Source organism: Salvelinus sp. IW2-2015, linkage group LG22 (genome assembly GCF_002910315.2).
Source record: "Salvelinus sp. IW2-2015 linkage group LG22, ASM291031v2, whole genome shotgun sequence".
Taxonomy (NCBI): Eukaryota; Metazoa; Chordata; class Actinopteri; order Salmoniformes; family Salmonidae; genus Salvelinus; species Salvelinus sp. IW2-2015.
Window position 1 is genome coordinate 12,357,731 of NC_036862.1, and position 24,673 is coordinate 12,382,403.

At 41.4% G+C, this 24,673-nt stretch overlaps 1 protein-coding gene across 2 annotated transcripts in view; it reads left to right on the plus strand.

The window, feature by feature from the left end:
• The window catches only part of LOC111982832 (limbic system associated membrane protein), a 470,163-nt gene extending 446,485 nt beyond the window's left edge, over positions 1–23,678 (plus strand). For both annotated transcript variants that reach the window (XM_024014453.2, XM_024014452.2), the window contains 5 exons: positions 3,570–3,695; positions 11,735–11,866; positions 12,041–12,161; positions 20,443–20,591; positions 20,951–23,678. In XM_024014453.2, the coding sequence (XP_023870221.1) occupies positions 3,570–3,695; positions 11,735–11,866; positions 12,041–12,161; positions 20,443–20,591; positions 20,951–21,048 (626 nt within the window). In that variant the 3' untranslated portion in view covers positions 21,049–23,678. The remainder of the gene's footprint in view (positions 1–3,569; positions 3,696–11,734; positions 11,867–12,040; positions 12,162–20,442; positions 20,592–20,950) is intronic.
• Positions 23,679–24,673: the final 995 nt, after the last annotated feature.

The following is a 24,673-nucleotide window of genomic DNA, read 5'->3' on the forward strand; positions in this document are numbered from 1 at the left end:
CTATGGAGTACGTCAAAGTGCGGTGCTCTACTTGATAGCAAGCTAACCCAAAGACTTCTGTTTCGACTGATCGGATACGAAAAAGGACTTTCACAAAAAAAACTGCTCATAGGAAAAATAACCGATAYAAGGGTATTATTTTGTAGGAAGGTCAACGTTCCTGGCATGATGCGCCTGTATTTTACATGAATAGCAAGTATACTGAACACAAATATAAACGCAACATGCAAAGATTTTACTGAGTTACAGTTCATATAAGGAAATCAGTCAATTGAAATACATGCATTAGGCCCTAATCTATGGATTTCCCATGACTGGGAATACAGATATGCATCTGTTAAAATAAATAGACCTCATAATGGGCCAATTGTGTTCGTTGTCCATAGCTTATGCCTGCCCATACCATAACCCCACCGCCACCATGGGGCACTCTGTTCACAACTTTGCCATCAGTAAACCGCTCACCCACACAATGCCATGCACGTGGCATGCAGTTGTGAGGCCGGTTGTACCTACTGCCAAATTCTCTAAAATGACGTTGGAGGCGGCTTATAGTAGAGAAATAAACATTACATTTTCTGGCAACAGCTCTGGTGAACATTTCTGCAGTCAGCATGCCAATTGCACGCTCCCTCAAAACTTAAGACATCTGTGGTTGTGTGGCAAAACTGCACACTTTAGAGTTGCCTTTTATTGTTCCCAGCACAAGGTGCACCGGTGTAATGATCATGCTGTTTAATCAGCTTCTTGATATGCCACACCTGGATTATCTTGGCAAAGGAGAAATGCTAACTAACCGGGATGTAAACAAATTTGTTCCCCAATTTTTTGAGAAATAAGCTTTTTGTGTGTATGGAACATTTCTTGTATCTTTTATTTCAGCTCATGAAACATGGGACCGACACTTTACATGTTGCATTTATATTTCAGTTCAATGTAGTTAGAGACATTACACAATGCAGGTGTGAGACATTTTTGTCTGGGAATACCTGTTGTTGTCATCCCCTCTCTTTCAACTGGAAGGCTCATTTCATGCATAGTACCTTGAAATGGTTGTACGTGCGTGCGTGCATGTGCCAGGCAGAGTGCGGTAGTGAGAATCTTAGTCGGCTACCAAGCTAATTCTGTTCTATTTTCTGTGTGTGTCTCTCTCTCTGTCCACCATTTTCAGCTAAAGATGAGTCATAGCTAGATTAAAAGGCTGTGGCTTGAAAGTAAACACATTGATCAGGACATCTGTGACACTGGAGGTACGGCTGGGTTTCTTTACACTTCTCTGAGGTTAACCATTCTGGGACTTTGATCATCGCTACCTCCCTGGGTGGTTTGGCTCGTCAGGAATCCAGGAAAAGCCTGAAACTGACTGTCAGGTTATATTATCACATGGATTTGATACAACAAGCTTCTTCTAATTATGGTATAGTTTCTCATGCTTCCAAGGCTTTGAAGTTGTATTATCAAAGTTGAAACATAGGTCAATGTATTTGCGTGATATTTGCGTCTGTTTTTCACTTTTTTTCTAGGATCACAAGGTCTTTGGGATATAATAAGCTGACTCAAAATGTGACTATGTTGACGGGGTTGGAAAGAAAAAATATTTACAATCACTTGAAGAAATTTGAAAATGCTCAAATAAAAAATGTGGGAAAGAAATGTTAAAAGGTGATACTACTTTTCTCAGCCTGTAGATTAAATCACTGATGTGTTTCATGAAAGGCAAAATAAATGTTTTGGCAGAAGCTAAAGCTATGATTTGATCCCATCTAACCAGGAACGGCAAATTATTTCTCTAGGCTTCGTGTGTCAGATCGACCTCACACAATCCCTTGTACGTCGCTTTAGAATCCTGGGCAGCCAAAGAACTGCCCTTTCAAATATTGTTCCTTGAAGGCTGACCCATGACTAAGATTGCAATCCTTGCTGGGAGCTATAGCCACTATGTTGAAATGGTTTAGAGTTTAGACTCTTTATTCATTTGATTCATGAACCGCCTCGACTATTTCTGTTTAGAACGTGACAGGGTTATCTGTCTGGGAGCTGTTGTTTTCTCTCAAACTAATTTTTATCTGTGCGACTGGCCTGGTTTGGATTAATGCCCGGGTCCTCATTCAGCCAATCAGAGCATTGATATTTCCAGCCCGCWTCTTTGAGAAAAAGCTATTGGATTCCCTGTCACTTCAATCCTTCCCTTATCGAAAAACACATCTTCACTTTCTGTGGTCATTTGACTCATGCAATAACTCTGTATGGCTTCATTTAATGTGGTTTGGCAATAAAATAGCTACGTTGTCAGATGTCATTAACGGGACAGGCTGTACTGGCCAAAGAGAGGGAATCTAGAGGAGAGTATGAAGCATCAGCTGAGGGATGTTACATGGTCAGTATCAGTATAAAAACAGACCTTTTGGGGGGAAAATCCAGAGGCACACTGATGTATTGATTAATCCTCTGTCATATTTGACAACAAATAGAACATGTTTTCCATGTTGTCAAGTATCAAACTGCATGGCAACTACAAGTTTGACTCACCTTGACTGCAACACGTCTTATTTTAGGTGACATGAGAATGCGAAAGAACATGTTTATTATACCTGAGAGTGGTATATGGACATATGCAGTAAATGTGCATTTGTAAGCGTTGAGCTACTTGTTCAACTTCTACAATACAATGTTTCTGTATTACTCTATGTATTTTGCCCCATTCATCATTTACAAGTCATTGATCAATAGTTTCTAGCAAAGATGTGCGTATACAACACCTCGCCTCCATCCACCCATAGTTTTGAAATTCACAATGATGTCTGTATGCCCTCTCTGTGCACTCAGATTGATTACAATTGAACTGCTGACCAATGAGAAAATGGAGTGCACCTCGCTTTCTTAATTTGTCAGAGCAGTTTCATCTGAGTAATACGTTCCCTGTTTTATTTGTTTAGGTGCAGAGTAAATCAGAATTGAGAGGTAGAAGGCCGATTAAACATTACATTCAGATGACAAACGTTCGGCTTTCTTCGAACATCAGTCAAAGTCATGCACCTAGGGTTTCAGTTAATTTAATCTTTTGTTGGGTAATGGATTGGGTTGAGCTACAGAAACTCTTTTCCATTTGAAACTCTTTTCCTTTTCTTGTTGAATTAACATTGCAATACTTTTGAATTCAAACTTTTGCATTTAACTATACTGAAAAATGGACATGTAGCCTATTCCACAGCGACAAACGTATTGTAAAGACTTATGTTCATGCCACAGCCGTTTGGGTAATGTTGTTGATAATTGCTCATGTTGACATTTGATATGTAGACACAATTTAGTAGTATTTGAATATTTCATAAACCGTACACTTCATTCACTATAGTACTACACTGTGGTTCCTATTCTTGCCTTCGAAAATCCATTACACAGTTCTTAGGAAGACTCGAGCCCTACCAAAGAAAATGCTTCTACTTACGTATATTAGAAAAATGTGTGTCTGTTTTTACAGCCACTATATCTGCTTGAGATGAAATGTTACTCTCCATGTTTTTACTACTGCATTAATAAACAAGGACCAATGGCACTTTCTCTTGCAGTTCCGGCAAACATTTACAAAGTTTCGGAAGACATCACTGTGAACGAAGGCAGCAATGTGACATTGAGTTGTCTAGCCAATGGGAGGCCAGATCCATCAATCACCTGGCGACTGCTCAATCCATCAGGTAAGAGCCAATAAGCACCCAGCAGCATTTGACTCTTATCAAAGGGCAGCATTTTGTCATTGTTGCTTATCACTGTATATCTGTGTTCTCAGACATGAAGGGGAGGGATGGGGTTGGGCGAGGGTTCCTGTGTTTAAAATGAAATGGGGTATTCGTCCTTGTTTCTCCATGTTTTAGGATTATTTTATGTGCTTTAAGTTACGTTTATTTCAGGTATACAGGATGCTTATTATTTCAGAGAGAGAGAGAGAGAGAGAGAGAGAGAGAGAGAGAGAGAGAGAGAGAGAGAGAGAGAGAGTAGTGATGTCCCGTTGCTTAATGTTGTTGTCTCCCTGTGGATGTGGTCAACGCGGTTCATTTGCCTCGTTCCCCAAAGGTAGTGATCATCTCATTGAGTTGTGCATGCCTGAAGAACACCTATACATTACTGAGACACACCTGCAGCTTCTCACACTCCCCTTTCATTCAAACACAGAACTGGATGATTTGACAATGCAATTTCTTTCAAGTGAAAGCCCACTAACGGATTGCAATAATGAAACCAATATGTTGTTGTGGTTGCTCTAAATCGAACCATTACAGCCAATTATCCCAGGAATTTTATTTTCCAATACTCCATTATGAAATGTTAATGTTTTGCTATCAAACTGCAGCTCAAACCTTTGTGGTGCATACATTCTTTTAAACTTTTAGTGTAGTGATGTATAGCCATTGATTCTTTAAGAAGATAACTTATAAATGCCTAATGAGCTTAGTTTACCTGTTGGACCCTTTTAGAACCCAAAAATATAAGCTTGTTTTTCTCCATTGTTTGTCAACAATGTATTTTGTAAGCAAACACTTTATAGCTTTCAAAACATGGTTAAAGCTATAATTTTGATCCCATCGATGGCTCTGTCTATGATTTTGATAGTGGTTACAAGCAGATCATTATTTTTAGCATTGGAATGTTTGCTTCTAATAAAAAAGCAGACGCAATGGAAAAGTAGAAAAACACACAGTCCCCACTTTTCCATCAGAGTCCAGATTGATATTATTCTTTCAGACCTGTCAGATTGTCAGAGGAGTGCCTCTTCATTATTCTAGCAGAGTATAACAGAGAGCACAATTGAAACGTAACATGACTTAAAATGATGTATTGGATGAAAGAACTGTCATTTTCTATTTCAGCTCTCCCTGCATGGTCTGGGATCGCCACTATTCGCTTCCCAGAGTTCCAGACAGAAACCATGACATTAGTCTGTTGTCTCCCTCCCAAATTCTAGCCCTTCACCTATTTTCCTTCCTGGAAAGATGCAGATACAGGAAAAATGCAGGCTTAGCAATAGTATGTGCTATTTATTCCGATATTTTAGAGATTTCCACGTTGTACACACATTGGGATTGGAAGTAAGAAAATGTCAGCTATTGCATTTTATGCCAATAGTTGTATTCATTGAGGACGTTGGATGTTGTTGTCCCTGATATTGACTGGGAAGCAGAACATTGCCGGGCTTACTGTGTGTGGGGATGTGATCAATAGAGCAAGGCGCACAGCCTCCGTTCTCTCTGGGCATGTGTTCTGCCTCAGTGTGTCTCCACCCCACCCAATGTTTATTTCTGAAGTGTATCTGTAAAGGTCACAGGCGGGGGCGGAGGGCACCACACTGAAAATGCTGCGAAGAAAGTGGAACTCTTGGTAAAGCAAGGAATCTTTCAGTGCACGCTTCCCGGACCACCAAAATGGAAGTCAGACAAGTATGAAATATACATGCCCTTTGGTGCTCCTCGTATTACACGCTTTGGGCTATGGGAAGCCACTCATAGACATCAGTGGTACATGGCTTTTTGAGGGAAAAAGTGATGTTTTTGAGGGGTATATTTAAGTATGCGAATAAGAGATCTCATTAAATGTGTGATCACTCACATCATTGGATAATTCAAGAGCTGAGCGCAGTTAATTAATGTTAAAGTATGCATTTGATGTTCCCGCCCCTGATATAATGCCTTTTGGCACTCATTTAATGCTGCAGGGGTATAGCCAGGATCAACCTCCGCTCTACTGATGAGAACTCACACACCTGGACAAGCAGGGCTTGCCCCTCCCAACATCCAGACTTATTCTTGCACATGAATTATTCTTGCAAATCGGTTTACATCTGGTGGTGTACTTTGTTGAGGAAAAATGTACTTGATACGATCGGGATGTGTTGTTGTCTCACCTAGCTATCTTAAGATGAATGCACTAATTGTTTGTCACTCTTGATAAGAGTGTCTGCTAAATGACTAAAATGTCAAATGTACTGCACATTAGTAGACATCTAGTCAAACCAATTAACCATTATGCTCAGACAGGGATGTTAAAATCAGATTAGATTAAAATGTATTCTAAAACAACATCCTAGCTGTTAAATAAGAGTGTTCTCCCCATACTACTCTGAAACCAGCCATGCTCCAGAGTGGACTAGCCATAGGGCAATTCTGGCAAATACCAGATGGACTGGTCCATCTTTAACACAGTGGGCCTGTATTAATAGTTGCTGTTTTTCAACAAAATTATAATTATTTGGATAATCATGGGATACTCGGGCCGGTGTGGCGGCCTTGAGGGAAACAATGGGCCGGTGTGTTAAAGATGCCCGGATCTATTTCTGGTCAAAGTCTGTCCCTGCCATTCTCTATACTATGAGTGACTTGGTCTCAATAATACACAACTCATCCCTGTCCACCACAGCTCAGCATGCTACACACTCCAGAGTCCCCACCTCTGTCAGCCCTGAGATTGATGTCGAGAACTTCCCAGAACTAGTCACACAATCCCAAGGTCCCTGACTTGCATGTTCATGGAAGGCTCACTGCTCCTCCGTGCTCAGTGCAGGAAACAGGCAGTGCCTTGCTGACATTCTCCAGGCTGTCCCTGAGAAGGCTGTGAACTGTGAGATGTGACAGGCCCTTGTCAGGGTGGCTCAGGTTCAGCCCTGGCAGCGGGTGTGACACATGTAGAGGGCTGCTCGTGGGAGGGGATTAAGTGCTCCCCCCAGGGATCACAGACAGAGAGAGAGCTCCGCATCTGGCACTGCAGCTGATCCCAGACCTGTCCACTGTCACTGGAGGTTTATCCCGTCCACACACACACACACCATTAGCACCACCCAGCCACACTGACTAAAAAGAGGCACACTTGTTGTTGTGTGACTCTCTCCCATCATCACTCTCAGCTCCCCCTCCAGGCCTTTGTGACCACAACGTGGTGCATCATGGGATGTGCTAAGGGTGATGTGACCTGAGTGTCCTTGGTCAACACAAAGAGCGTGTCCCAAGGCAACCCTATTTGACCAATCCATAAAGACTCAGGAAATTAGAAGCCACGCTGGAATAATGTGTAGTCTATGATTCAATAAAATAGATTTGTTTATCTGATGCGCTGATCAGCGTGATACGGCACGCCTGCACTAATGGGAATGATATCTGTAAAATGGTTTTGAGCTTTTAGGTTTTGATCTAAGAGTGGTCTTAGATAATGTTTCCCTGAAGACCTCCGTATATGTCAGCATGTGGGTGTTTTCATTTAGATTGGCCCGAAACTGCTGATGTGACCAAAATAATGATAAAGATGGGTGGTGCTTCAGCTCAGTCATTTGTCCATTATCTTCCCACTAAGAGTCTTAAAGAACAGGCTGGGGTAATTATGTATTGACCGCTCATCATCTAAATCAGACAATGGCCTGACAAAAAGATTGACTCCGTGTGTTTGGGAAAGATAAAGCCGAGCGTTTTCCATTTGACAACACTTGGAAAGTAGAGGAGACAAAAGAAAAGAAATGTTGCAGAGCCATTTTGGACCCTTCTCCTCAAGTTCTCCTCAAATCAACTGCTTAACATAAATTAGTATTCACAAAATAAATCTAACATTTCGCATAGTGGTAAATGATGCTCATGAATAATGCATGGCGATGCAAATTAGCATTTAGTTGCCAACTGCAGTTGCGCTGCTACCTGATGCTGAGTCTCTCCTCACTGATGGATTGTGCTTTGCTCTCTATAGTGTCTCAAATCTGCCTTCTAGTTCCCTTACGAAAGGTCTGTCCAAAACACCGCACGCACACACACACACACACGCACACACACACGCACGCACGCACACACACACACACACACACGCACACACACACACACGCACACACACACACACGCACACACACACACACACACAGTTGAACTACCCTGTTCAAGGAAACTTGTCATCAGAAATATACGGGATCTTTTGGCTAGGTGGGCATTCCGTGCTGCAGTACGAGGCTCAAACGTGAGTGGAATTTCTGTGATTCCATGCTAATGTGACCAGGATTAGAGTTGACCTACCCAGTCCCATCTGATTCATTCTGAGATGAGTTATATGCTGCTGCAGGCTCTCAGCTCCCTCCTGGCAGGGGACTCTGTGTGTGTGTCTGGGGGAGTGGTTGGGAGGTGGTAGTGGGTTGGGGACACAGGAAGTTGGTGGCACCTTAATTGGGGAGGATGGCTCATAGTAATGGCTTGAACGGAATAAATGGAATGGTCTCAAACACATGGATGTGTTTGAATCCATTCCATTCATGCCATTCCAGCCATTATTATGAGCTGTCTTCCCCTCAGTAGCCCCCTTCTCTGTTGTGCCTTCACCATAATGTAGTTGTTTTCCCAAGAATATAAGGCAATTCAATTGTTGAGACAATCCCAAAGTAATACGGCTCAATGCAAATAACCTTTCACCACACATTTATGAGTGTGAGGCTCACGGACCACTGCACTTTTATGTTGCTCCCCAATCCTGGTGCTAGATAGCCCTAGGGTCGTACGCCTTTTATTCGGAACTAGAATTTGTTGGGAAATAATTATATGCCTTGTCTTTCATTGTTGCTGGCGCACAGGCAACATGATAAATTAAAGCATGGCACAAGCAAAATTGAGCTTTTCATCAAAGTTGAATTTAAGTGCCATTTTCATAGAGAAGTTTTTAAGTTCCGTTTTCATAAACACCGTTCATCATAAATGGGTGAGAGTCATGAAGTGGAAATAGTTTATTTAATTGTCATAGCTTGTCATGTGTTTGCAGCTTAGCAAGATAGATACTATCTAAAGTACATCCGAGCTCAAAGCAAGTTAGAGAGGTGTGGTGCTGAATGTCTTGGACCTTAAACTTTTGCCTGTATTCACAATAAGCTGAAGTGAAGGGGGATGTTTAGCAACGCTAGGCAGAGCTAGCCGCTCAACAGGATGGTCTTGGACAGTTCTCCTAGGGGTCTGTCTGCGTCAAGGGAACATCATTGGCTTTGTTTTTAACTGAGTGAGCCCAGGACTTTCGGGGGAGAATAGTAGAGAACACCTATTCATGTCTTAAACTTGTATACCCAGCCAGAACAGGATACAGGCATAGACACACTCTCTCCCACACACACACCTCAGTCTTCCATTTTCTACAGTTCACACACAGCCACGAACAAAAACATACACACCCACACAAACTATCATAGTCTGTGATTTGGAATTCCTCTCTTTCTTTCCCACTCAAGCTGATTTATTGCTCCGACATTCTAAGATGATTATGTGAAATAAGAAATGTGCACTCCATGCTCTCCCACCTCATTGGGTTTCTCACTCACTCACTGGATTAGCATAGAGTTGTATGGCTGTGCCATCATGGGATTTTGAATGTGCTCCAAATCAATCACTTTTCCATTCCCCATGGGGCCCACGGAAAGCAGTGACGTATACCTGCTGAATCCACACAGAGATAGAATAGCTATAGAAACAGGTTCTTTCCTGGTGAAGGTAGGCCTATTTTTCATCGTTACTTTGTTTCTGAGAGTTAATACTTGAAGTGTATGTAAAGAGATAAATGTTTATCAAGAGGCTGCTCAAGCCTCCTGGGCGACATTTTTTATTTAATAGAGTAATGAATTAAACAAAAACAGTTTTTGGTCGTTGAGTTATTGACTTAATATTTCCAGTTCGCTTGTAGTAAATATGTTTCATTATTCTAATCATTTTGGTCACACTTTATTTGGATAGTCTGTAGATCTGTAGATGGAAACCTGCTTGCTAAGGTTACAGTCAGGGTTAGGTTTAGAATATGGGTAAGGGTTAAGGTTAGGGTTAGGTTAAGGTTAGAGCTTGGGTAAGGGTTAGTAGATAGTATACATTTTACTGATCGTCTGTAGAGCAACTACAGATGGACTATCCAAATAAAGTGTTACCTAGATATATTCTGTAAGTAAGCTACAGTACTGTAGATTGTAGCCAAGCCATCTTCTTCTCTCTCTAGCCCCTCAAGAAATATCTATTCAGGTGAAGTCCAACTGCCTTAATGATAAAACGATCAAGCAGCCACAATACATTTCCATGGCAACTGATTTCCATCCTACTTTTCCAATCATGGCATCCTTTGTCCACGATGAGCGTGTTTGACATGGCTGCAGTGGTCATGCTAGGAGGACCCTTTGATCTGATTGCTCTTTTCATAAGCATTGAACTACACCAGACAATAATACCAACCAGAGAAACAGAGGCGTAGCCATAGAGATCCTTCTAAATGACTAGTAAATTATGAGTATTCTAGTTCTATGGGTGTAGCAGAGAAAGAGCTTGATACATTGGGCATGCAGCTGGGAGTGCTGCTGCGTTGCAGTTTGAGACTTGAAGTTGAGGTTGTTAGGTATGTTTACTGAGACCACATTTCGGATTTAGCCACAAACAAATCGATGAGAATAACTTGAGAGTCTCTAATTGGAAAAATGTGATATGTCAAATGTTGTATTTTTGTTTTGTTATTTAAGACAAGGTAGGTGTGTGTTGTTAGAGTCTAAACTAAACAGAGTTAAAACTCACAGACGATTAGTAAAGCTCAAACCAGGTTTATTCACCAAGTGGGTCACACAGCTGCATAAGACAAAGACATATTTACACAAGCGCTGGTATTTAAACCTTCGTCCTATGCTGAGTCTCCTCCTTTCACATCTGGACAGCCAATACATCTCTGTTGCTAGACAGGACTTTAGTGATGCATGTTCTTCTAACTTCATCTGACCTGACCTCAGCCCTCCCCAACTCACTCCTCCCCAACTCACGGCTGTCCTGTTGACTTGTACCAGACTGTGGCCCTTCTCCTCTCCATAGGATACCTGATGTCTAACAATAACATGTTCTGGCAGAATGTAAACGTTCTGCATTCCCCCCTCTCCCTCAGTGACATGGGCAAGAATATTTCATAAATTTAAGTTTAGAAGTCAGAACCCATCAGTGTTCACAAAGCGAAGAAATTGTTTTGGAACAGCCTTCCATATTCAAGTTCCAGCGTTGTTACTTAATTTCACAGGGTAGAAGACCTTGCTCCCTGAGTGTCAGCTCAGTTGAGGCGTGCCCATTGTTTTATTTAGTCGGGTTCGGTGGCATTTGGAGGTTTAGCTGTTTTTGTGTGTTTTTCTTTTTTCAGACACTGTCTCTGTCTTCTACACATTTGAGGGGGTTGGGAAAAACATGTTGGTTATAAGGTTAAATATGTCTCAGGAGTCTTCATGCATTCACTGCAGGCTATTGTACCTATCAATCAATATCCATTTAGCAATGCCAAGAGAAATGTTGATACAGTACATTTGTGAACAGCTTTAGTCAATGTTACCCCATGGTACCTTCATCAATGCTATCCCATGGCACTGTATGTAGCAATTGTACCGGTATCTAATCTACCCAAGACAGCACTGCGGAGTCAGCGTCTTATCCACATGCTTGGCATTCTCCTCATCCTGATCACACCTAGATCTGACTGGGAAATATGTCCATATTCTGAGTAGATAGGCTAAATGAGAGAAACTCGGGAGACATACGTGACTAATTAAGGGAGCTGCTGTTTCAGGTTCGTCTATTTGACTCTCCATTTGATACAAACATTTGGTCCGACATTACTCAGGCTGATTGGAAGTATCAGAGCTGCATTGAACAGTGTTCTGCTTTTCCTGGAAGCTATTCTGTTCTCCCTTTGTCCTCCATTCACCCTCTCTCGCTCTCTCTGTGTCTCCCCACAGCCGATTCTCTAGATGGGGAGGAGTACCTGGATATATCAGGGATCATGAGGAACCAGGCGGGCCGCTACGAATGCAAAGCCAGCAATGACGTGGCCACACCGGACGTCAAATACGTCAATGTTGTCGTCAACTGTAGGTTCATTTTGGGGGGGTGACTCCTGTTTCTCCTGGCCTTACGTTTTTTATAACGCCCAGTTGTTTTTACTACATTGAGATCCATGATATGTCTTTCATTAATTGATGATTGGTTTTATGCAGAGGGGAAAGAAATATAACCAAGATGAACTATTGTGATTGGATCCTCAGATCCTCCCGCCATCAAGAATGCCAAGAGCTCTGAAACCCAGGTGGGCCGTATGGGGGTCCTTCAGTGTGACGCGGCCGCAGTGCCCAAACCAGCGTTTGAGTGGTACAGAGATGACAAGAGGTAAGCATTATGATGTTGTTTGACTCCCAGATTGGCCATTTAGTACATATCCTTTCGTCATAATGGGGGAAGAACCTGCTCTATCGTCAAAGGAGGCTGGTGGGCGCTATAGGAGGATGGGCACATTGTTATGGCTGGAATGTAATAAATGGAATGGTATCAAACATATGGAAACGACGTTTGACTCCGTTCCATTGATTCCATTCCAGCCATTACAATGAACCCGTCCTTCTATAGCTCCTCCCACCAGACTCCTCTGCCTATCATATGAAAATGTAAAAGTTGTCTAGGGAACCATTTTCACACCTGTGACAGAGAGGACACTTTTATAGAGGAGAACTGTAGGTGGACATTTGTATGGGATCATATTCCAACTAAGCAATGACAACCATGTTCCTTTCTCTTAGCACTAGTCATGTGCTCTGAGATTGCTTCACTGTAACATATTCAGTGGCTATGCAAAGCAGAAAAGTGAGAGTGTTTATGGTAATATTCATGAAAATAAAATAACACACACTAAACAGTCTTTGTAAGCTCTAAGTCAAGTCGATGATTGTGATAAAAAAAAAATTAAACTGAAGAGCAAAAGTAGTCTAGATACTAGAATTGATGATTGTTCAGATATTTAAATTGTTCAGTACCATTATCTTATAACAACGGGTCAGAGGGGATTTGGTCAAGTGTGAAACGCTTTATCTGGAAATTGATACTTGATTACGATACGGTTTTGGAAACCTTTAACACTCAACTATTGGGGCGGCAGGTAGCCAAGTGGTTAGAGCATTGGACTAGTAACCGAGAGGTTGCAAGATTGAATCCCCGAGCTGACAAGGTAAAAATCTGTCGTTCTGCCCCTGAACAAGGCAGTTGTTCAGGGGCAGATGTAATAAATGTAACAAATGTAATAATCACTGTTCCTAGGCTGTCATTGAAAATAAGAATTTGTTCCTAACTGACTAGCCTAGTTAAATAAAGGTAAAAGAAAACTTAATTATCATCCCAATTTTTTTTTACAAATGCAAAACATACATTTACTGCACTGGTTTATCGAACACCCCCGAAGATGGGGGGGGGGGGGGCTTACGAATTCTGGGGGGCCTTACGCCTGTTATCAATGTAATTAAAAAAWAWATATAATAATCATTTTGGCCGTAACCCTCCAAATTGTCATTCATTCATAAACCTTTTTAAATTTCATATGTACTAGGAGACTAAGTGTTTTGTTTCTTGGGCTTCACGAATGTGACTGAAAAAGTGCCCAGGTCTTGAAAACTAACAAATTAAACTGATTGAAAGTATTAGGTAGTATATCGTCAAGGCTACGACAGCGCCAGTGCAATGTGTGGAGCTTACTCAGGTGTTCAAAAGCGCGTATCAGACCCGAGAGCCTTAGGTAGTTCTTTATGATTTTTAGTTTAGAAAACCATCTCTCCGCAGAAGCGACAGTTACAGGGATGGTTAAAAATAGCTTGATTGCCGTAGCAACATCAGGGAAACTGGGCAGAAGCCGGGAGTGGTGCTTCAAATGTATCAGTTCAGCAACATCTTTATATTTCAGCCTCTCATTCGCCTTAATTCCCGGCCTCAACACCTTACAGAAAGAGATAGGAAGCTCTGGAGGAAGGTTGTCTGGATGCTGGACAGCTAAAACATTGGTAGATGCAAACAGGTTATCATATTTAGCAGACAACAGTTCTTAAATTTTTGGTTCATACTGGTGAACTGTCGTTTGAGTTGTGTGGTTGCAATATCAACAGTCCCTTATCTCTGGTATATGTATATTGGCATTCATCATTCAAGACTAAATTGTGTGCAGTGCGATGGACACCTGCTCTTTCATTGACATAGACTGACCAGGTGGAAGCTATGATACCTTATTGATATCACTTGTTAAATCTACTTCAATCAGTGTAGATGAAGGGGAGACAGGTTAAAGAATGATTTTTAAGCCTTGAGACAATTGATACATGGATTGTGCATGTGGGTGAATGTTCAAGACAAAAGATTTAAGTGCCTTTGAAAGGGGTGTGGTAGTAGGTGCCAGGCTCATCGGTTCGTGTCCAAAACTTGCAATGCTGCTGGGCTTTTCATGCTCAACAGTTTCCCATGTGTATCAAGAATGGTACACCACCCAAAGGACATCCAGCCAACTTGACACAACTGTGGGAAGCATTGGAGTCTCGACCCCGCCCTGTGCAACTGGGTCCTGGACTTTCTGACGGGCCGCCCCCAGGTGGTGAAGGTAGGAAACAACATCTCCACCCCGCTGATCCTCAACACTGGGGCCCCACAAGGGTGRATTTTCAGCCCTCTCCTGTACTCCCTTTTCATCTATGACTGCGRGGCCATGCACGATTCTAACTCAATCATCAAGATTGCAGACTACACTACAGTGGTAGGCCTGTTTACCAACAACGACGAGACAGCCTACAGGGAGAAGGTGAGGGCCCTCAGAGTGTGGTGTCAGGAAAATAACCTCTCACTCAACGTCAACAAAACAAAGGAGATGATCGTGGACTTCAGGAAACAGCAGAGGGACCCCCCCATCCACATCGACAGGACAGTAGTGGAGAATGTGGAACGTTTTAAGTTCCTCAGTGTACACATCACAGACAAACTGAAATGGTCCACCCACACAGACAGCGTGGTGAAGAAGGCGCAGCAGTGCCTCTTCAACCTCAGGAGGCTGAAGAAATTTGGCTCGTCATCTAAAACACTCACAAACTTTTCCAGYTGCACAATCGAGAGCATCCTGTTGGGATGTATCATCGACTGGTACGGCAACTGCACCGCCCTCAATCGTAAGGCTCTCCGGAGGGTAGTGCGGTCTGCACAACACATCACCGGGGGCAAACTACCTGCCCTCCAGGACACCTACAGCACCCGATGTCACAGGAAGGTCAAAAAGATCATCAAGGACAACAACCACCCAAGCCACTGCCTGTTCACCCCACTATCATCCAGAAGGCGAGGTCAGTACAGGTGCATCAAAGCTGGGACTGAGAGACTGAAAAACAGCTTCTATCTCAAGGCCATCAGACTGTTAAACAGCCATCACTAACATAGAGAGGCTGCTGCCAACATACAGACTGAAATCTCTGGCCACTTAAATAAACATACTTAATAAAGGTATCACTAGTCACTTTAAATAACGCCACTTTAATAATGTTTACATATCCTACATTACTCATCTCATGTCATCTCATATACTGTATTCTACACCATCTACTGCATCTTGCCAATGCCGCACGCCATCGCTCATCCATATATTTATATGTACATATTCTTATTCATCCCTTTACATTTGTGTGTGTTTGTGTGTATAAGGTAGTTGTTGTGAATTTGTTAGATTACTTGTTAGATTTTACTGCATAGTCGGAACTAGAAGCACAAGCATTTCGCTACACTCGCATTAACATCTGCTAACCATGTGTATGTGACCAATAAAATGTGATTTGATTTGAGTCTACATGGCCCAGCATCCCTGTGGAAAGCATTTGACATATTGTAGAGTCAATGCCCCAACAAACTGAGGCTGTACTGAGGGAGTAAAGTGGTGTAACTCAATATTAGGAAGGTGTTCTTAATGTTTTGTGCACTTAGTGTATAATGCACAATGTCTCAGGAAAGACTATCTGGGGTGGCAATACTCAGTATAGAACACAGTCGGGCCATAACCTGGACCTACAGGCCATGCTGAAAACACGCGAGTCTCTCAAGTTGGATTTAATTTGATTTAGGCCTAATTTAATTTACCTTGAATATTGCAGCCCATTTGTGTAGGCTATTTGCCAGACAAAACCCGCTGAGTTCAACAATAAATAGTGGCTGAAATGATCCTCAAACCGACAATGTTTTCCCCCATTGTTAGGCTATTTGATGTGAAATTTTGATTAAGAGTTTATAAATAGCACCTAGATCGCACCTAACTCGCAGCTATAGATAGTAGACTGCATAATGAAACAGTTGTTTTGAGGGGGGACTTAATGCATTACTGGTTTTACGCACAACAACTTGTTATACAAGCTGGAAGAGAGCACGATGACGGCTTAGTTCAGGCAGGTTCAGGTAGCCTGTCCAGGACAGCTGTATATTATTTATGTTGTATCAAAAATGTATTTGACAATCTGCTTTGTTAGAATTTCCAACTTTAATTACTGAACAAGTAATTACATTATTACCACCAGCCAGCAGTCTAAAAATGGCAGCATTGCGACACCGTGTATAGCTTCGTGAAATGTTAGGCTTAACCTGAGAAAATGACGACCAAATAGGGCTACCAATAAACATTTATCCATTAGCTAAAGCAAAGCCATGCCATGGCACCATAGAAAGCCTGCCATCGATTCGATAGGCATGCAGCCGCATAGACATGGTGCAATTTCAGCACCATGGACAGCGAACGGTTGTCTACTCTGTGAGTGGCTGTCTGGCTGACATTCGATTATTACAACGCCAACAACCTGCACATCTCAAGGAACCATGAAACCTTGTGGGTTACAATCTTACTGTAGTTGTTTTGTTCCCCTGAACTCCTGGCTTGGTTATTTCTTGAGATAAATCCACATCTCAGGCCATCTGTTTTTGCGGATCCAGCGATATGCCACAATCCAAAATGAATGGAAAYGATAAGCACCATATAATTTCCAGATTTGCTGTGCTTATCTTTTCATTTAGGGTTGAGTAATATAGCTGGATCTACACAGCCAATGGCATGGGATGTGGACTCGTGTCGACATTAGACTACCTTTGAGGTCAGAAAACATCTGCCACACTTTGAATTGAAACTCTGATATCCCTTTAAGTTCCCTTCCTTACATCTGCATGATGTACAGTGTTATTACTTTATCTCCTTCAACAACTTGCTTAATGTAATACAATACCATCATATCAAATCATGCTCGGCCAGCTGATTTTATGTCTTGTCTTTAACCATGAACTTAATGTACCATATCAAGCATATTTACTTCCACATTGCAAGAGGCTTGTTCCCCAACTTGTTTCCTGTAATTTCCTTTAACCTTACCAGCACTGACCTTGTCATGACTGCCCACGACTGCTGTTACATTTGAACTACTTTACCACTGAAATCTCCACACCATCTCCCAGTGGCATCTGATGTATAGGAATCCTGTAGTGCTTATTGATAGTGTAGCAATTAGCATTTCCCAAGACTGACCCGCTCCTCCTAATCTTCTACTGGGGATTCTGAGGCTCGTTACTGTTGCTGCGGCTTGGTCCTTTGATCTGGAACCTCCCGGTCCTCTATTAGTCTCTAGTTTCTGATTACATCCCGCGTCTTGGCACCTGCCCTGAACTATGCTGCGTGAAAGTCTTAGGGGAAGAGGGGGGTAGTACAGTATAGCCTGGTTAACACTGACTGAACACTGCACTCACTCATTGTGAACTGAAACGATGGTGAGCGTAGAGTTCAGTCGGGTTTAACCAGGCTAGTTACKGTAGGTTGGTTCTTGTTCAGGCTCCTGTGCTGTTCAGAGCCTGATATTCCACCAGTGTTGAATATGGGACAGCGTTTTTGTTTCTCCCCATCGACATGAGTTGCTGTCACAACCACTTGAGAAATGTTTTTATTTTCCCTGCCACCTACAAAGCTCGACATGTCTTGTTGATTTCCTTTATCAACAGCCTGTAGACATCCTACTTCTGTCACTCACCYTTTCCTGTAATAGCCTACTTTAGATGCACCCACATGCAAACTGGAGAGTCGAGGAGTGAGATGTGTCTGCCTGATTGTTTGACACATTCCCGTTCAAACCAGTCCCCGTCTCTGTACCCTTTGCCCCATTTCAATACTGGAATCAAAGCTGTCCTTCTGTTAAAGAATGGCTGTGACTTCTTAAAGTTAATATGTCATTTTAAAGACATGTGCTGCCATCTGCCAGTGGAAGATGATGGTGCAATGAACTTGGTATTATTTGGATCCATTCACTGGATGCTTCAGACTTCACACAATTGCTTATGACCAGACCAGGAAATGTTGTATTCCCTACTGCTCAACCTTGTACATGTAACTCTGTCTTCCTCCATTCAGTATGATATGTTACGAATTCCAATTTGTTGTGGCTAACGTTGGCTAGGTGGCTAACGTTAGCTAAGCTAGGTGTTAGGCTTAGGGTTTAAAGTTAGGAGTTAGGTTAGGGTTAGTTAACATGCTATGTATTTGCAAAGTAGCTAAAAAAGTAGTAAGTAATTGCAAAGTTGCTAAGATGCTGAAGTTGTCCGTGATGAGCTTCGAACACGCAACCTTTGGATTGCTAGACGTTTGCATTATATGCCCACCCATCCACCCCAAACAACCACCTACCCTCCCTCCTTTTGTTTTTGCCTCAACTAACTTTCTGTCTTTAGGAACCATACCATGCTGTGCTGCTAGAACCACACCCAATCATCTAACAGCATGCATGTGTTCTGAAATCCCATAGTGCCTTTAGTGTCTAGGGAGTCACCTGGCCCAGGTTTGATATTTTGGTTTAATGCCATTTTCCATGACATGAGCCACATGTCTTCATTGGCCTTATCATCACTGGTGGTGTCAACGATCCCACTAAAGTTCTGTAGTCCCTCCATACTCCACCCAATGTGTCCTACTAAAGTTGTGTAGTCCCTCCATACTCCACCCAATGTGTCCTACTAACGTTCTGTAGTCCCTCCATACTCCACCCAATGTGTCCTACTAAAGTTGTGTAGTCCTCCATACTAAAGTTTGTGTAGTCCCTCCATACTCCACCCAATGTGTCCTACTAAAGTTCTGTAGTCCCTCCATACTCCACCCAATGTGTCCTACTAACGTTCTGTAGTCCCTCCATACTCCACCCAATGTGTCCCACTAACGTTCTGTAGTCCCTCCATACTCCACCCAATGTGTCTACTAAAGTTCTGTAGTCCCTCCATACTCCACCCAATGTGTCCTACTAAAGTTCTGTAGTCCCTCCATACTCCACCCAATGTGTCCTACTAAAGTTGTGTAGTCCCTCCATACTCCACCCAATGTGTCCACTAACGTTCTGTAGTCCCTCCATACTACCACAATGTGTCCACTAACGTTCTGTAGTCCCTCCATACTCCACCCAATGTGTCCCACTAACGTTCTGTAGTCCCTCCATACTCCACCCAATGTGTCCTACTAAAGTTCTGTAGTCCCTCCATACTCCACCCAATGTGTCCTACTAAAGTTCTGTAGTCCCTCCATACTCCACCCAATGTGTCCTACTAAAGTTCTGTAGTCCCTCCATACTCCACCCAATGTGTGCCTAACTAACAGTGCTGTAGTCCCTCCATACTCCACCCAATGTGTCCCACTAACGTTCTGTAGTCCCTCCATACTCCACCCAATGTGTCCCACTAGGAGGATCTCAGCACTTTTTCAACTTTCTGCTTCCCCGCCACCAGATTATGCTGTCTCATGATGTGCACTCGCTTTACTTTTTATGCAAATGTGTTATACTACCGTGTGTCAGCACAAAACCAAACCCACTGCCTCCTTAAGTCAGTCTCAGCTATCCTAGCACATTAGATGTTGGATTAGTTTGAAGCCCTTCATACGTTACCTTAAGTGTGTCTCTACAATGTATTATACACGGAGTATACCAAACATTAGGAACATCTTCCTAATATTGAGTTGCCCTTTTGCTCTCTGAACAGCCTCAATTCGTTGGGGCATGAACACTACAAGGTGTTAAAAGCGTTCCACAGGGATACTGGCCCATGTTGACTCCAATATTTCCCACAATTGTGTCAAGTTGGCTGGAAGTCCTTTGGGTGGTGGACCATTCTTGATATACACGGGAAACTTGAGCGTGAAAAACCCAGCAGCGTTGCAGTTCTGGACACAAACCGGTGTGCCTGGCACCTACTACCATATCCAGTTCAAAGGCACTTAAATCTTTTGTCTTGCCCATTCATCCTCTTAAACCTGTCTTCTCCCCTTCATCTACACTGATTGAAGTGGATTTAACAAGTGACATCAATAAGGGATCATAGCTTTCACCTGGATTCACCTGGTCAGTCTATGTCATGTTGTGTGTACTCAGTGTCAATAGACTCTATGATAAGGCAAACCAATGTTATCATAATTCATTATTTATATGTAAATGTAGGAGAGGAACTGTGTGAATATTGAATTTCACATTCACTTTTCTTTTGAAACGAGCTGACTAGTACTGTATTCTATTCTAAAGACAAAAGTGGCAGACTAATCAGATGTCCTGAGTCTTATGCATATTGTGTTATAATGCCTAACGTGATGTGCCGTCTTGTCCAGGCTATCCAACGCCCAGGGAATCAGCATCCAGATCGTAGGGACCACAACTGTCCTGATGATCTCCAACGTTACAGAAGAGGACTATGGAAACTACACTTGTGTTGCAACCAACAAACTCGGGATCCAAAATGCTAGTCTCTTCCTCTATAGTAAGTGACTTTGGAATAATATGCAGTCCCCCAAAATCTCTTAATTAAATGTCTCTGAAATTAGACACATTAGACAATGTTACAAATTCTAGGCCCATTCCATTTAGATGTGGGACTAGAAAAGGCTGTAATACATGGTCTGACCACCAGATGTCACTCACTGCACACAAATTAATTATTGTAGAGTCATAGCAGCAGTACCGCTACTCAGACAGGGACTCAGACAGGCATAGCAATGTATACATTTACACATTATTACATCACATAGAAGTGACATATATTGAATGAAACATCAACAAAACGAATATGTTAGTCTTGAACTTCTCTTCCTCTGAATCTTTCTCTCCCTCTCCCTCCAGGACCTGGGACGGGTCGAGACATCAACGGCTCCGCCTGCCTATCCCAGTCACTGTGGCTCCTCCTGGCCTCCATCACCTGCCTTCTCTTCAAGTGTTAATAACACCACCAACCTACCATTGTTATTACCTACCCGGTTATTACATTGAGACTGTTTGCATAACGTAACAAAAATCCTGACGTGCTTCGACGCACCAAACTAGATAATAAGAAGATAGAATGGGCTTATTAATAAGTTTTAGTAACAAAAAAATATGAAATGGAGAAAATGGAACAAACAGTGTTTTAAAAAAAAGAAACAGTTATTACCATTTGAAGATGCTGAAGTCTTGCTTTTCCGCTGTCGTTACTCATGTTTCAGTTGGGGGGGATTGGGTGTGGTTCATTGTATTTTGTCCCCATGAATACGTAAGTCTAAACTCCCAAATGGCAGGGATTTCAGGTCAAGTACAACAATCATGGATATCTATGAGAAGCACTGAGACATTCAAGCTACTGTTACTTTCCTAATGGAATTGTACTGTATTGTTAGACTAAAAGGTCATTGTAACCAGTGCATCATCAAACAATAATACGCCAATATATGTCAAAAAATTGACATTTAAAAAATACAAAACAATAGATTTGAAAGTGTTTATAATACGCATTATGTCAAAGCCAACATACTCCAGTCAACATTACAGAAAAACAGTAGAACATGCAATGTTATATTTGGTATACTTAATTTCAATAGTAAAGGGATCATAACCCATAACTGGCTGATTTTTGGACGCATCAAAGGAGATGCACAATAACTGTGGACTAGCATGGTTTGCATCAGTGCAAATGTGTAATAATCTTTATGTCGAAAAGGAAGACTTACTTTCATGACCTTCATCAAACAAAACATGCGTAATATTGATGCGTTACTGTATATAATTTTTTTTTTTAAGTGTCTATATGATAAAAAATAACTTGTTTCACCACTGTAACAAGAAAAATAGTAATTATTGTTACAGTACATGTTGCTTGTATGATTACAAACCAATTATATGCTGTTCAGTTTCTCTATGGCAAACTGTATTTAGCTTCAGAAATGGCCTGCCATATTAGATTTTATGTTGTCGACTTTCTCCAATAAATTTTGAGCTACCACAGTTATACTGCTGGAATTTGGATAGAAATGTATGACATGAATGATGTGCTTTTCTTTTCTGTATGTGTGTTTTCATAATGACATATGGAAATTCATAATTTATGGATTTATTTTCAATAATTTCCGTTAATGGTGTATATACTTGAATCCAATGTCCTTATATATAAAGACACATTTAATATATCCATATTTCTAAATAAGTCCGTCATTTATTGATAATTAACTTGAAGTATTCCATGGCAGCAGCGCTTTGCACCATACAAGTAAAACCACTAGAGAACAATGTTTTTAAACGGGTTTAATAAGGTCAAGTTTGTGCATTTATTGTACCTTTCCAATTACAACATTGTTTTAGTTTTTCTTTGAGTTGGGTACATAGATGTGTTTGGTTTCTAAAATGAAAGCTCATGGAGAGTGACCATGAGCTGAATGCCAAAATGAATTGATGAACAACTGAGGCCAACAAAACAGACCGGTCTCATGATAACATTGTCTACCGCTATCTGTCAAGTCAGTGTGTTCACAAAASCAACCTGTAATGTAAGTAATGCTCTCTGAAATCTCATCATCATTAAAAAACCTCCACTGTATTCCTACTGCTTTGGAACCATGACTGGAAGGTAGTTGTCCATCTAAGCAGTCTGAGTTCTTTGTTAGAAAACAGACTTGCTGTATGTTAGCCTTAGTGCTATACTGAAAATCTATCTGTGTGTCATCTCTGTATTTTCAATTACCCATAAAACAATGAACGCTAGGCCTACTGTACATCCTGCCTCTGGACGATAGTTTATTAACACTCCAATAAAGAGGTATGTATTATAATTTAATGGGAAGTGTTTTTACATGTCTGAATGGGAAGGCATGTGGACTATAGTACAGTACTGTATATGTCTACCTGTCAAAGCTAAAGCACTGGGGGAAAGCAGTGGGCGGTCTTGCAGTGATTGACAGACTCCTCAGCCAGTGAGTCGTCAGATGTTTAGCTGAAGTCTTTCCCAAGAGGAGGGCTCTCACCTGACTGCGCTGTACCCTGCCTATGAATACAGCCCCTGATCCCTTATGACTGATACCTGGGGAACTGAAGGGGACTGACATGTCTACCTAGATTCTTTCTAATAATAAACGTTGCATCCCATCGCTGTATAAAATTGGCTTGTGTGTCTGCACACACTGTTGAGTTACTTTGGCTTGTTTTAAGCCATTGAAAGAGATACATGCGGCATGAATTACCAGTCATTTACATTGGCCACATGTTTATCCATCCCACCAAGCTATGGTTACATGTGTAACCCACCATCTTATGGTTTATCTCACCTGTATATACATTTATTTTTGAATATATTTAAGTTGGCTATCCCTAAGTTCACTTTGTTGATAATACTCCACTGTAGGACACAGAGGAATGTCACATTTGTACTTCCCTTTGTCACAAGAATGGAATTCCTAGACAATTATACAATCATTACACAGCAATGTCTCTGTTTTTTCTATTTGCTTTGATTAATGGTAACGTTATTGCGATTGATTTCTAAAAATGGTATGTAAAAGGTATACAAGAAAATGTTTTGACGCAAAATAAAGTTGTTTGAACTCAGTGTTCTGTATTTGAATGTGGATTGAGATGTCAATGAGTAATCTTTTTGGAGAACGCTTGAAACACAGTATCTTCCTGGTACAATTGTGTTCATCACCATGTAACATGCAAATAAAATAATATATGTATTATTGTTCATTCTCATTGGGAGATTTGTGTCCTATACTATATATTTCTGTTGTGCTTGACAAACTATAATCTGTTTTGGAAAAGGAGATGGGTTTCTATGACACTTTCTAGCCAGTTAATCTGGACATTGGAAATTGACACTGACAAATCTATCTGAACAGTGTGATCCCTGGAAGGAGAACTCTTGCCAGTAGGTACAGTCATTTGCATTGTCTGACTGAAATGATAGGCTTTATAGAAGGAAAGGGCCATTGCTATGGACACCGATGAACTCCTGAAATGGTTCCAATTAATTTGCTATGAGCCTTGTAGCGTTTTTATCTAACCTTTAAACCAGTAGGCCCCATTGAGATAAAGACTCAAGGAAAAGACATGCTCTGGCATCAGATGACTCAGGAAGGGGTTGGGGTAATTACGGTAGCTTTTAAAATGTAGTGCTAGGTTGGGGTCAATTCCAATTGAATTTGAAAATCCAATTCAATTCTTGAATTCACTCATGAAGTGGAGAATTTATGTTGAATTAAATTCTAATTTGAAAAATCTTCAAGTTTTGGAATTGAATTAGAATTCCATTGTTTGTATATTTACCAGTTAATGGTATTTTTTTTTACATTGCACATAGTATAAGAAATTAACTGTAAGATTTGTTTTTAATCATTCCAAACCTGTATTCCAGCATAGGTAGGCTGCCTGAACAGTGATATAATCAGKCTGATTATATCGGGATTTGAATTGGAATTTGTGGAATTTACCTAACATTGGAATTCAGAGGAATTTAATTATCTCTGAATTCAAAGACTGACKTAGAATTTGAATGAAACTAAGTGGGAATTTACAGGGGGAGAGAATTTAATTAGAATTGAATTT